This window comes from Corvus brachyrhynchos, unplaced genomic scaffold, assembly GCF_000691975.1.
Source record: "Corvus brachyrhynchos isolate BGI_N302 unplaced genomic scaffold, ASM69197v1 scaffold148, whole genome shotgun sequence".
In the NCBI taxonomy this organism is placed as follows: domain Eukaryota; kingdom Metazoa; phylum Chordata; class Aves; order Passeriformes; family Corvidae; genus Corvus; species Corvus brachyrhynchos.
In genome coordinates, this window is record NW_008239785.1 from 2,683,302 (window position 1) to 2,695,707 (window position 12,406).

Below are 12,406 nucleotides of genomic sequence, written 5' to 3' on the forward strand. Positions count from 1 at the left end.
ATGAAGGGAGGGCATGTACACACACATAAGGAAAGTGCTGCATTTTGCCTGAAGCTTTCACCTCACTGAGGTGAAATATAGACCATCTTTTCAGTCCTACAGCGTCTCCATGCAGTTACATAAAAACCAGTGTCTTCTCAGGCTCCACAGAAAATAAAAACAACCAAACACAATCCTCACAGCATGGAACAGAGATTAAAGGAAGGAAGCAAAACAATATGAATCTGAGACTGATGAATTCCAGTTTGGACAGGCTTGCCCAGAACAGCTTTATTTAATGGAAAGAATGGACTGACTTAAAACAATGCTCACTAAATCCTTCCTGAAACAAGATCCACAAACCCAGCACAATGCTCACATCCAACATAACTGCTGGCATTAACTGTCACCACAAGGTACAAATTCAAGCAATTCTTGCAGAAGCAGGTGCACATGCCAGTGCAGGTGCACTTCAAACTACCAGGAGAAATGGTTCAAGAGAGAGGCAGAAAAGATACAAAACCAGACCCTGATTGCTTTAACTAAGATGCAAATTTTAAAAAGTGGTGAAGTTCATGCCAGATTTGCCAGTGCTCAGTTGCATTCCCAGACTTGCAGCCAGCTGAATCCTGCAGCTTCATTTTTTCACTGACTTCCAGGTAATATTAAAAACAACTAGCTCAGACAGTACCTCCCCCTCAACATTCTTTATTTTTTTTCAGAGAATGCTCTTGTGTTGCAGAATTTCTTCTCTCTCCAACTACTTCACCTGATTGTTTGCATGTAAATTTAATGCCAATTTAACCTGCCAGACACAAAATGTACAGACCAGTCACATCATTGTCAAGCAGGGTATTAGTTTGAAGATATTGCATAGAATTTTTCAGTACAGTTCTTCCACCAGTAGCCAGCAGATCTGCTACTGCAACAGCTGCTACAAGGGATTTCTTCAATCTGAGCAAGTGCCAGCAGTAAGTTTTTGTAATTTTCCCTCCTCTCTACAATTCAGAATATCTCCTGTAGTCCCAACATATCAACAGCCTCACTTGGCTGGGTATGATGGAAAGAAACTATAACTTAGCAGAAAGTCTAAGCCAATAGTGATGATGGCCTTGCCAGAGCAAGCAGGTGAAATGTCTACATCATGCAGGCAGCAGGAGAAAGACAACTCCAAACCCTGCATCATGCTTTTTTCCCCCCTCCCCTTTCTTTTCTTTTTTTAAAGGAACATGGTAGCAATTATGTTTTTGCTTTTCCTCTACAAAGATCAGAAGTGCTCATGGGAACAGAACACCAGAAACATCTCATTTAATATTAAAAGTGCATGACAACAATGATTTCATTTCTTGCTCCCCAGATTTGCCTGATGTTGGTGTGCACCCAGGCTGAAGGCAGCCAACAGAGTGCGTGTCAAGTGCATTTAGAGTCTGGGGAAGAGAAAGCCAGGGAACAGGAGTACAATGCTTTTATTCCTCCTCCCCTCCCACCCCTTCTTTTTTTTCTTGTATTGTGAGAGGGGAGAATCCCAAGAGAAAGCTTAAAACAAGCACATTTCCTACAGCCATATCCTGTTTGCCAGCTCTGAATACATAGCTCCAGGCAAAGTGCCCAGTACAGCATAAGAAATTTAACTAAGAAGAACCTGTAGGGACCATGATCTAGATACCAAGAGAAGTGCAGCAGCTCAGAAATAAGCCACTATAGGAAAAAACCCTGATACATCCACCCTTCAGTGACACTGATGTACAGGCTTTACAAAGCTATCTGTTTTGAGATACAGTCACAGACAAAAAGGGAAGGAAGAACAAATCAAAGAGTTAGCTCCTGAGACATTCCCTATCAAAACAAAGAATGTGAGTCAACTCCTGAGACATTCCCTATCAAAACAAAGAATGTGTCTAGCTGACACTGCCTTTTACTTTCCAAGCTAAATTACATCTGAAAATCCACATTCATTAATGACAAGAAAAAAAAAAAAAAAACCATTGAAAAAATCCCAAGCAAAACCTGGCAAAACATTTTAGTGAGAAAGTGCTTCAGAAAGGAAGCATTCATAGCATAAAACCTTTAAATAGCTTCTTTGAAACTTGACTCCATTCACCTGACATATGCTATCTCAATATTTGACAAAGATTATTTGTTAGGAGTAATTTCCAGTCAAGGAACTGTGTGCCAGAACTTTTGCTTTCCATGTGGAGGTACAGTTAGTAACACCTGCCTTCCAGTGGAGCTTGATCCCAAAGCTACCTGCTTCCCTTCACAGCCCCAGGAGCACAGCAGCTCCCAGCAGCCTGCCCCTGATCTGCACAGCCCAAAAATTCTGCTTTCAAGTCACTTTTACTTGCTACAGTGAAAGAGAAATTCACTGGTGAAGTACCAGCAAGACATGACAAGGCTGGAGGTGTCAAGCTACTTTGATGATTTTATTTTTTACAGCTTGTTGCAGTGCAGAATCAAGAAGGTGAAGGTGGGCTGTGAAAAATCTGAAGCTGGGCTGTGAAAGTTCTGAAGCCTCACAGCAGCAAAGGAAAGGCTCAGGAGAACTGACAAAATTAACTTCTTGCACAAGCTTTCTTCCCTAGTACACAGTACTAAAAATTCTTCATGGTTTGGAGTAGAGGCAAGGCGTAAGAGCAAGCATCCTCAGTGAGAAATTCACTCCTCCATGAATGGATCCCACGGAGTTTGTACAGATTTTGCTCCTTCTGTACCCAGAACAGGGTGGCTGGAAGGAGCTATTTTCAGCTATTTGCTGGTATTTGAGGCAATGCTCCATCTGTGCTGACTGCTCAGCCTCTCACTCTGACATGAACAGACCTGCACACTCAGAACAGCCTGTTTGAGAACAGCAGCCAGAAATAATTGCAGCTACAGAGCTGGACTTGAAGAACTCAGACCTTTATCAGGTGAAATATGCAAGGGGAAGCAGCTCCAGAAAGGACTTTTCTTCAAGTTTAAAGACAAACAGAACAAGCCTGGCTCTTCTTTGGAGGAAGGCAAGCCACACCTGTGTCAATAATCCCTGGTATTTAATACTGCAGGGAGTGAAGAGTCTGCTGCAACATGTATGCCCGGCGGGGAGGAAGGAACAAGCATGTCCACGGACATGTCTCATCTTCCAAACAGCTCCAGAGCTGGATGGAAGCCAGGAGCTCTCCAGGAGGTATTCCAGCTTCAGAGCCCGACAAGGCTGTGATCTGTCTCCCTCTCAGACAGAGCTGGAGACAGGAGTACGTGTGGCAAGGGGCAAAATAATCCCAGATGCCAAGTGTTGTTTTGCTTCCTGCACGCAGAACAACTTTTAACTGCCTGTGATACTCTCTGGCAATAACTAAAGTTCACCCAGATAAAATGGGAACCAGGTATCAGCTGGTTTCACGTCTGGGCACTCACTGTAGCAGTGCAGAGAACAGCATTTGCAGCTGAGTTACCTCTGCTCCCCTCTAAACTCTGCCAAACTCTCTGGTACTCTCTACACAGCTCTGAAAAACTGTGTGTCAAACCTAAAACAAGGGAAAACCACACAGAGTTGGAAACACAGACAGCATTCTACACAATTATATTAAAAGGAAGTTAAAAGACAGAAAAAGACAAATCTGAGACTGCAGTGGTTATCACTGGCACCTTCAGGCTGTGCTCCCAGGCAATGGAATGAGTGAGGAAACAAACCACTGGAGTTCTAACCTTGACCCCGACCCAGGGAACTGCACAGTTCATGCTTTGAAAGTGTTTACAGAGGTATGCTCACAGCCATGCATAATGCAAGGCCATATTAAGGATAAAACTTTTCCCAAACATACTTTTCCCCTCCTTTGGAGCAAAATAATTATACTTAAGATGAAAGTTAATGAGTAGGTTCAAGCATTTTTTGAGAACCTGGCTGGATGAAATGTATGCTGAATTCAGAAAAATTAATATGCCTTATCAAAACAAGAGTTAATTTCAGGGGTTACGTTACTGTGCACACACCCATTTACTGGATCTCAGCACTTACCACTTTTACTTTAAATCAAGATAATTTTGGTATTTAAACAAACAGGTTAATGGGCAGGCAAGATAAAACCACTGCAGTCAAAAGCCTCTAAGTATTAGTACACACCTACACATCATAACACAGTAAAATTACTTTACAGTATGCTGGATCAATAAAAGCTAAACATAATAAAGAGCTGACGATTATCAAGAGGTGGTACTTAGACATGCTTAGAAGCACAGTATTCCTCTGAAAATTTGACAGCTTTCTCCTAGATCCCAGTTTGGCTGCCTCTCCATACAACACCTCAAGGATGCAGAAGGGACCCTTAAACAAAACCAGGAAAGGAAAACATCAAAGTAGCCACCTGCTCTGAAAAACTGCTACCATCTGTCAGGCATTCACCTGCCAAGGGAGTGGCAAATTTCTTAGCTTTCCTGCACTGGCTGGTCCCGATACAACAATCAAGGCTCAAGAGTTAATGATTTCCCTCTGGGAAAGCTCCAGGAGCCAAGCTGCAAGGCTGGGCTTTATCCCTGAACAACACTTGCAACCTGTTATTCATCCAGCCCTCCAATACGAAGCACAGAACTCCTCAGGTGAGGCTTGGAGCACAAGGTCAGTATTTTAAGGTTCATTTTTCATTTTCCTGCAGGGCTGGTCCATTTAGTGAGCTCTGAAAGCTTGTATCTTGTTACTGCATCAAGGCTGTAACCAGAGCCAGCCGCTGGCCAGAGCCCCAGCACCCTGCAGCCGTTAACCCTGTCCTGCCACAGATCACACCCAATCCCAAACCTCCTTCAGTTTGTACCCATGGCTCCATCAAGTGAAGAAAGAACTCAACCAGGCTGTGGATTTCACTGTTTTAACATCACTGTTAAACACCAGGTTTTGTTGCCTATTTCCTTTCACTTCAAAGCAGAAGGTTTTGTTTCTAAAGTGCTTTCAAGGCAGATGCTTGTTTACAGTTGGTGACTGCTCAGGTAAACGGATCTTGGCCATTCACAAATCTGTCCTGTTCCGGAGCCTGAGCAGATCCCTCCAGATTTGATTTTTGGAAATGCAATTAGTTCTACCCAGATTTGAATCTCCAGTTTCCCATGAGTGCCTGAAGCACTTCAAAATGCAGTTACAGGATGCAACTGAATATATCTGAGTATCTCTGAATCTGCTGCTTAAAGAGAAGGACTCTGCTTTTTGCTGCAAGCACAGTGTGTTTGGGAATAACTCACAGATGCTCAGGAACACGAATTCCATAGGCCAGAAGTCTGCTCTGAAAGAATGCTTCCAGGTGACTGATGAGGCTTAAGTATTTTCCTCCTCCTGGCACACCTCCTCCTCCAAACAGGTGTATAAAAACTTCTCTATCTCACCAAGAGTAGAGAGAAAACAGCAGTTTGACATCACAGTGTTAGAACTTGGAAAGCTTATTGTGACTTAGACCTTGGCAAAAAAATAACCCACAGGAGAGCTGCAGTCCCAACCAGCACTTTGTATTGGCTTCCCCTCCAGTGAAGAACTAGGGCTGAACAGCCAGACAGGTGCACCTTCATCAAAACCAACAAGGGCAGATTCCCTGGAATCAAGAGAAAAACCTGAGACAAATATAAAATAAATATCTTCCCAGTGGGGCTATTTGAGGCAGGCTCCAAATTCCACTCTCCCCATCATCACTTTACCAAAGAGTTTTTACATCATTCCCCACTTTCTACTTCCTCTGTTTATACCCACAGCTGACCCTTCTGGAGGTTCTGTTGGTGCCATGAAGATTTTTCCCTTTTCTTTTATACCCGTTATACCTTTTTACAACTTCTGTATTCCTGGTGCTTTTTGCCTCCATTCTTGGACTTGTCAAGCTGAGAGACTCAACATTTTAGAAACTTTGTAGTTAGGGATCAGTGTGCCCCAGACCCCAAGGTCCTCTCCAGAACACATTCTGTAAACTAAGATAGAACCATCAGAGGAAGGCTCCTTGGGGAGGGGGGCTCACTTGAGCCTCTCATTGGGGAACTTTTGACAGATCTGCTAATTAGTAACACCAATAATGTTAGACCCGATCTTTTGGGGGTGTGCATTTGACCTGGATGTGTGCACCTAAGGATCCTTAAAATAAATACCAAGGTAAAATCCCTTTTCCCCTTCTAACCGTGTTTGATTCTTGATTTTAAGACCAGGAAAAGGCATCACTGTGCTGGCACCATCCAAGTGCACAACAAGGCCAAATCACAGGATGCACCAGCAACAAGGGAACTGCTCCACACAACCTGGCTCCAGGGGCCTGGTCAATTATTCAAGGTATAAACTCCAGGCAGTTCATTCATAATATGAACAAAGACACCAGCAAAAATAAAAAAAAGAATATATGTCTTCAGGGCTTGAATATAATTGACTGATGAATTGCAGGGGGTTTTTTTCTCATTCATGCATTTTAAAGGATTTGCTTTCTGCCTGTGGTCAGATTCAGACCTTGGAAAAGCCCTAGCCATATATAAAGAGCATGGGGTATCTATTTAAACACGTTCCCAGGTCTCTGATGTCTCCAAGAAACTGAGCAGACACAACTACAGCACTCTGCAGGTTCCAAACAAAATTAAGGTACACAGAAGCATTAGCAAGTTATAATCAAGGGCCTGCCTTTTTGCTGCACTTTGGATCTACAGTAACTGCAACACTTGTTAGCTGTCACAGACACTGCAAGCTCCAAGCAGTGAGGAGGATGGAGGAGAACACTGCCACTTGGTGGAAAAAGGGGATAGGAAACATTTGCAACTGCTCCAATTACAAATACTTCCACAGGGATGTTCCATCTCCCCCCATCCCAAGTGAATTTCTTAACAGCATGGCTGGGACAGCTCCACCAGTGCCCCCACAGCCACACCCCAGCACGGCACTGGGCTGCCTCCACAGCCCCACCTTTCCCAGTGCCAGCTGGCTCTACAGCTACAATTTAGCATTCAAAAAAGCCCAAAAGGCCAAAGGAGACAATTTCCCTTTTCACCTGTGTTTAAAGGCATCTATTAAAGATGACATGGAAGTCTGAAACCAGCAGTTTCAGACTAAGTTCAGCTTTGCCTCCCTGCTACTCTTCTCAAATCCTTACCTTTCATGCTACACTGTGATAGCAGGAATTACATTTTACCTTTATTTATTTCCTTTAATTTACATTTTCAGTTCTTGCAGAGCTACTAGTGCACAGTCTACCAAGATACCAAAAGCTTTTTATTTTTAATCCATTCATTGTTTCTTTGCTTCCTCACTGAAGCTGAAATGCTGCTCTGTGGCCATGCGTGGCTCTTCTCCAGAAGCACAAAATGCACCTGGACAGCAGCACATGAAAGCCACTGAAAGCACGAGGCTTTCTAAATAAGCCAACAAGAAATGTCAGTGACATATTAAAGCAGCAGCCACACAACTCAGTGGTACAATTTCTGTCGTATATCATTACTCAGACAAGAGCAACTACACTCTAATTCTGTTCTTTCTCTCTGCCAGACCTATTCTCCACTGCCCTGAAGTCCTACAGCTCTTTTAGAGAAGACAGAAATGCACTCACTTGCAACAAGGCCCTACTGCACAACTTCAAAAACTTGATTCACACCAAATTTATCTTTTAAGGAAAACCCATATTTTTGTTTCACAGTACACATTTGAATCCAGCAGTTTTTATAGAAACATCTTGCTAGCACGTTTACCAGGGCAAAAATACAGAAGTAGAAAAAGGATAAAAGTGAGAGATTCCCTTTCCCTCTGTTTCAAAAAAAAATATTATTTATTACAACAAGGAAAGGAGACAATACATTCCATTTCCAAGTGCCTGGGAGCCATTTCACACACTGAGACTTTACCAGCTGCAGGGCAGCTGCCAAGATTTTCAGCTGTGCATCACTGTAAATCCATAAGAACATTGTGGGACCTGGAAGAAGGTGCTGCTATAAAACTAATTCAAATAGAATAGCTAAACACATCCATTTGCCTTCACCTTAGCCTATCAAAGCCCTGTGGTAAATCAAATTCTCTACAGAATTTCGCTTTGCAGCACAGTCCTCTGGCTTTTGTAGCAGAGTTTAGGGACTGTCTGGATCCTTGAAGAAGCTGCTGGATAAAATAAATGCCCTTGCACTTGTTCATCACTCAGCATCCCTGATGAACAGGACTGCTTGTACAGAACTAACATAAGAAATTTAAACACAGCTGTCTTTAGTTTCAAATGGATTTGGTCTTTTGTGCTCCAGCTTTTACCCTGATCCATGTTCCCGTGTGCTGTTAAACGCCTGCTGTTCAGCAGAAACAAGGTGTAATCCCAAGATAAAGATGATTTCAACTCTTTATGATAATAGCTATTATGTGGGGATCTTAATTCACTTTTTAAATTTATTCTGTGACCTTTAAAAAACTGCTTCCTTCAGAAGGAGAGAGCTGGAGACAACTGAATTGATTTTGACACCTTCCATGGCCTCTAAGAGCACAGGATCATTTATTCATTAAGTTGTTCTAAATGAAGAAATTACTCCAACTAACGCTGGTCATACAGAATTCTGTACTGGATGCTGCACCTCCCACATCACTGCAAAATAGGTGAGATGCTGTCAGGAAACTTCAGATCTAATACACAACATGACTGAATTCATGACTAAATTCACCTTCCTTGTGATTCAGCCTGTGATCTCTTAACTGCCTCTGGCAGAAGCCAGAACTAAAGTCAAAAGCACAGGTTAAAGCTACAAAAGGGGTGGAACTAACTAGAGATCACAAATGAACACCAAGCCATGCTGTTAAGACTTATTCCTCTTGTACTGAGCTTCCCCCCCACCACCAGACCACACTTTCAAATACCTTTAGATCACCAGCCTCAGGTTTTTCAGTCTCTGAATCGTCATCTTCCTACAAGACAAGAATTTACAGGATTAAGCTTAAAGAGCAGGCCTGGCAAGTAACTGCACTTACAGCAAAGGGCATTCAGCAGCCCAGCAGCAGTCCAAGACCCTTTCCACGGAGGGTAGTTCTGCCCCACCCACTCATAACCAGAAAACAAGTCCTACAGTCAGGGGAAGAAGTGTTTGCTTGGTTTTGGGGGTTTTTGTAGGCAAAAGCATCACTCAGTAGCAGCTGTCCCTGCAAAACTCATGCAGCTCTGGAATGCTTGGAACTAAACAACAAAAAGCAGCAGAGCTGGGGAAAAAAGCATTTGTCCTTTGATAATTCTGGTCCCCTCCAGCTGGCAGGTGGTGACTGAAGAGCCTCTGTTCAGCAGTACCCACAGAAAAAAGCAGCATTTGCAAGACCTGTGATAGTCCCAAGCATGAGCAACACACACAGGACACACAGCTGGCCTGCCACCAAACCAAACATGCAGGCTTGGAGAGGGTCTGGCCTAGCACCAAGTTCCAGGGATCCAGTGATCCAGCAGACACAACTTTCTTGCTGATGCAGAGCTCTCGTGCCTTGCTTGCAGATGCTGTGAACCTCCACAGAAAGGGAACACTGACAAATGCCAGGTAACAGTCTCCATTTTTAAAAATTTCTTTTATGAACCAGAAATAAACCAAAGAACTGGGGGAACTTCTGCCCTGTGAGAGCTTAAAATACTGAACACAGTATTGTGTGAAAACCCACACCATGTGAGCAGGAAGCTCCAGTTTGGTCCCCACTGGCAGTAAAGCTGCTGTCCCCTCACTGGGCACCCCCCAGGTACCCCTGTTTCTAGACCTAACACATACTCTGGGTTCAAAACAAGTTTGAGGAGCAGAAAGTGTTTTTCATGCTCACACAACTCAGCAAAATGGTTTTTCTTCCAAACTTTCCCACAAACTTCAATGTTGGCCCCAAAACAAGAACGTGGTGTTTCAGCTTCAAAAAGGGAAACAAAAGAAAAAGTGAAATGATAGGTGCAACTGAAAGGAAGAGTTTACAAGGAACTGCCCACCTCAGAGTATTGGCACATGAGCCAGTTCTGACAGGACAAGCTAGAGACTGACCACACAATAATGTCAGTAAGTTTTAATTGACTGAATTAAGATGCCTCTCCCACAGATGTGAGACATCAAACTCCTTCACTTTGGCTACTCTCCAGCTTCCCTTTCTGAAAGATGCACATATGACAGTAATTCAGCCCTGACTGTCAAGGGTTAATTACAGTGAGTTTGTAACTAGAAAAGAACCAAGTAGCTTGGGGTTTATCACAAACGAGATTGCTCTCCCCTCTACAGTCTCTATTATACAGATAAAAGTGATTTTCATCAAAGCAATAATGGGTTGAATTATCCATGCTGCAGACAGTAGCTGAAAAAGCTCTCAAAAACTCCTAACCTAGCAGGGAATATCAACATTAACAAAGCAGCATTACTGAGAGCTGCCTTTGAAAATAAACAGAGGCTTTTCAGTCACTGTTAAAGTAGTTAAAAGACCCACTGAGTTGTACAGAGCAAAGCCCAGGACAGCCTGAATCCACCTCGTCCTGTTTTCTAAAAACAACTCATACCCAACATGAGCTACTAGCACAAGCAATGCCAAGGAAGTTTTCAAGTCTGCTCAGAGAATATTTAATGGAAAAAAAAAAGGAAAGCATCTTGTGCAACCTGTACTGTAACCACACACCTATGCAAGGTCCACCAGAGTGCTTGACTGATTGATTGCCCTTATCTGAACAGCAGCTGATGACAGACAGCTGCAACCTGCACCAAAACTGTGTATGCAATAAAGCCACTCCATTTACAACCCCTTCACAGTGCTAACTGAACACAGCTGAGCTTGGCAAGCACCTGGATCACACACAGGGCTTTCTCTGAACTAAAGAGACCTCACTGAAACAGAGTCCAGAAGTGCTGGATATAAAAAGAAGAGTCACTGAAGCAGTAAAGAAGCTTCACTGCTTTGCTAAGGGAGACACAGGGGCAACAGAACAGAACTTAAAGCAAGAAGAAGAGACTGAAATTTCTGGGCTGCTACTTGGGCAGACAGATGGCAGAAAAGAGTGTCTCCTAAGAGACTGATCTAACACACACACAGTAGATTTCAGTGAGGAAAAGCTACAGGAGTAGCCCTGGGTTTTTGGCCATGTGGTAGAGGAAAGAACTAGAATAGAGAGAAAATAACACAGTGGTAGCAAAAGGCTGACGATAAAGAAAGCGGATGAGAACTTCCCTTTTCCCCCTCCAAACTTTTTGTTTCACTCTCCCAGACCCAGGGCAGAACTACACATCCTCATGTTTGATGCAGCTGCATCCACAGACTGTGAGCTCCGTGCCCTGTCCCATCACACTGTGGTCACCTCAGTCCTCAGGTGACATCAGACACTTGCCATGCACCTGTGACAGACAAAAGCCACCCACATGTAGACAGGACACTGTTACATCAAGGTGACCTGGTGTAGGGAGTGGATTGAGCTGCACACAAAAGAATAATTTAAGACAGCACAGAAGTTTATTCTTTTTAATCCACCAGCTGACAGTGTGGTCCTCTTACAAGGTTCTTGTATATCAACTACATTTAAAGAAAAGCTTTCATTTAGAGTGGCTCTAACAGCCTTTTTCCCCTAAAAGAGTCCAACGACACCAACACAATAACGAGCAACACGAGCTGTGCCAAGCTGCTGATGGGCTTCAAGGCAAATGCTTTCTATGTGAAAACAAAGTGAAAAGGAATAGTTGGGAAGTGCTGAAACCCACACCAGGAGTCAGATATTCTGGGTTCCATCACGGGTCGCTATTCGGGTTTCTTTTTTGAAAGAGAAAAGCCTCTACAACCCGTGTAAGGGGTCAAGACAAGCTCCCGGAGCAGAGAGGTACTTACTGACTGCCTGCTGTTCTCATCATCCTCCTCTTCGTACCCTTCCTCCTCCCCATCCAGGCGGGTAAAGTCGTCTTCTCCGTACCCAACTGACACCAGGCCTCCTTTCTCTCCTGAGGAGGAAGAGAAAAGGAAAACGGTGAGGAAAGGGAAGGTGGCAGCGTGCGGGGCCTTCCCCTCACAGACGGGAAAGCGCCAGGCCGGCGCGGGCCGCGCGGGGGGAACCCTGGCTCCCCACCCACCACCTGCCCCGGCACCCTGCCCGCCCTCACCCGTGGGCGCTCCCCCATCGCTCCCCGCTGTGCCGGCCTCGCTGTCCGACTCCGGGTCCGAGTCCTCGGCGTAAACCGCCAGCGAGGAGAGAACGCTGCGCTTCGCCGCCGCCATCTTCCGCCTCAGCCGCGGCGCACTTCCGGCGCGCGTGGATGACGCTGCCGGCGCGGTCACCATGGCAACGCTGCCCTTCTTCCGCCCTCAGGGGGCCCACGGTACATTGGTGGAATCCCGCCCTCACAGCTAGAGGAGAAACCCCTCAGGGGGCTTACGGCCGGAGGAGAAAACCCCCAGCGAGGCGGAGCAGAGCGTCTGGGGATGGAGGGGTGAAGGGGAGAGGGGATAAAAAGGAGCAGGCTGGCCCTTTAATTGCTGCTGGTGACGTCACTTTGTGGC

At 44.6% G+C, this 12,406-nt stretch overlaps 2 protein-coding genes across 8 annotated transcripts in view; one reads left to right on the forward strand and one right to left on the reverse strand.

The window, feature by feature from the left end:
* SAP30BP (SAP30 binding protein) overlaps window positions 1-12,220 on the reverse strand; it is a 30,141-nt gene extending 17,921 nt beyond the window's left edge. Inside the window, exons 1-3 of one of the 2 annotated variants that reach the window (XM_017743216.1) lie at window positions 12,010-12,220; window positions 11,741-11,850; window positions 8,786-8,833 (exon numbers count right to left, since the gene is read on the reverse strand). In XM_017743216.1, the coding sequence (XP_017598705.1) occupies window positions 8,786-8,833; window positions 11,741-11,850; window positions 12,010-12,187 (336 nt within the window). In that variant the 5' untranslated portion in view covers window positions 12,188-12,220. The remainder of the gene's footprint in view (window positions 1-8,785; window positions 8,834-11,740; window positions 11,851-12,009) is intronic. The other variant, XM_017743217.1, reaches the window with a different exon arrangement.
* The window catches only part of RECQL5 (RecQ like helicase 5), a 38,683-nt gene continuing 38,481 nt past the window's right edge, over window positions 12,205-12,406 (forward strand). For 4 of the 6 annotated variants that reach the window (XR_001864919.1, XR_001864918.1, XR_001864920.1 and 1 more), the window contains exon 1: window positions 12,232-12,336. Coding sequence is in view for 2 of the 6 variants with exons in the window: in XM_017743215.1 (XP_017598704.1) it covers window positions 12,329-12,336 (8 nt within the window). In the remaining 4 variants the exon portion in view is untranslated. The other 2 variants (XM_008640584.2, XM_017743212.1) reach the window with 2 other exon arrangements.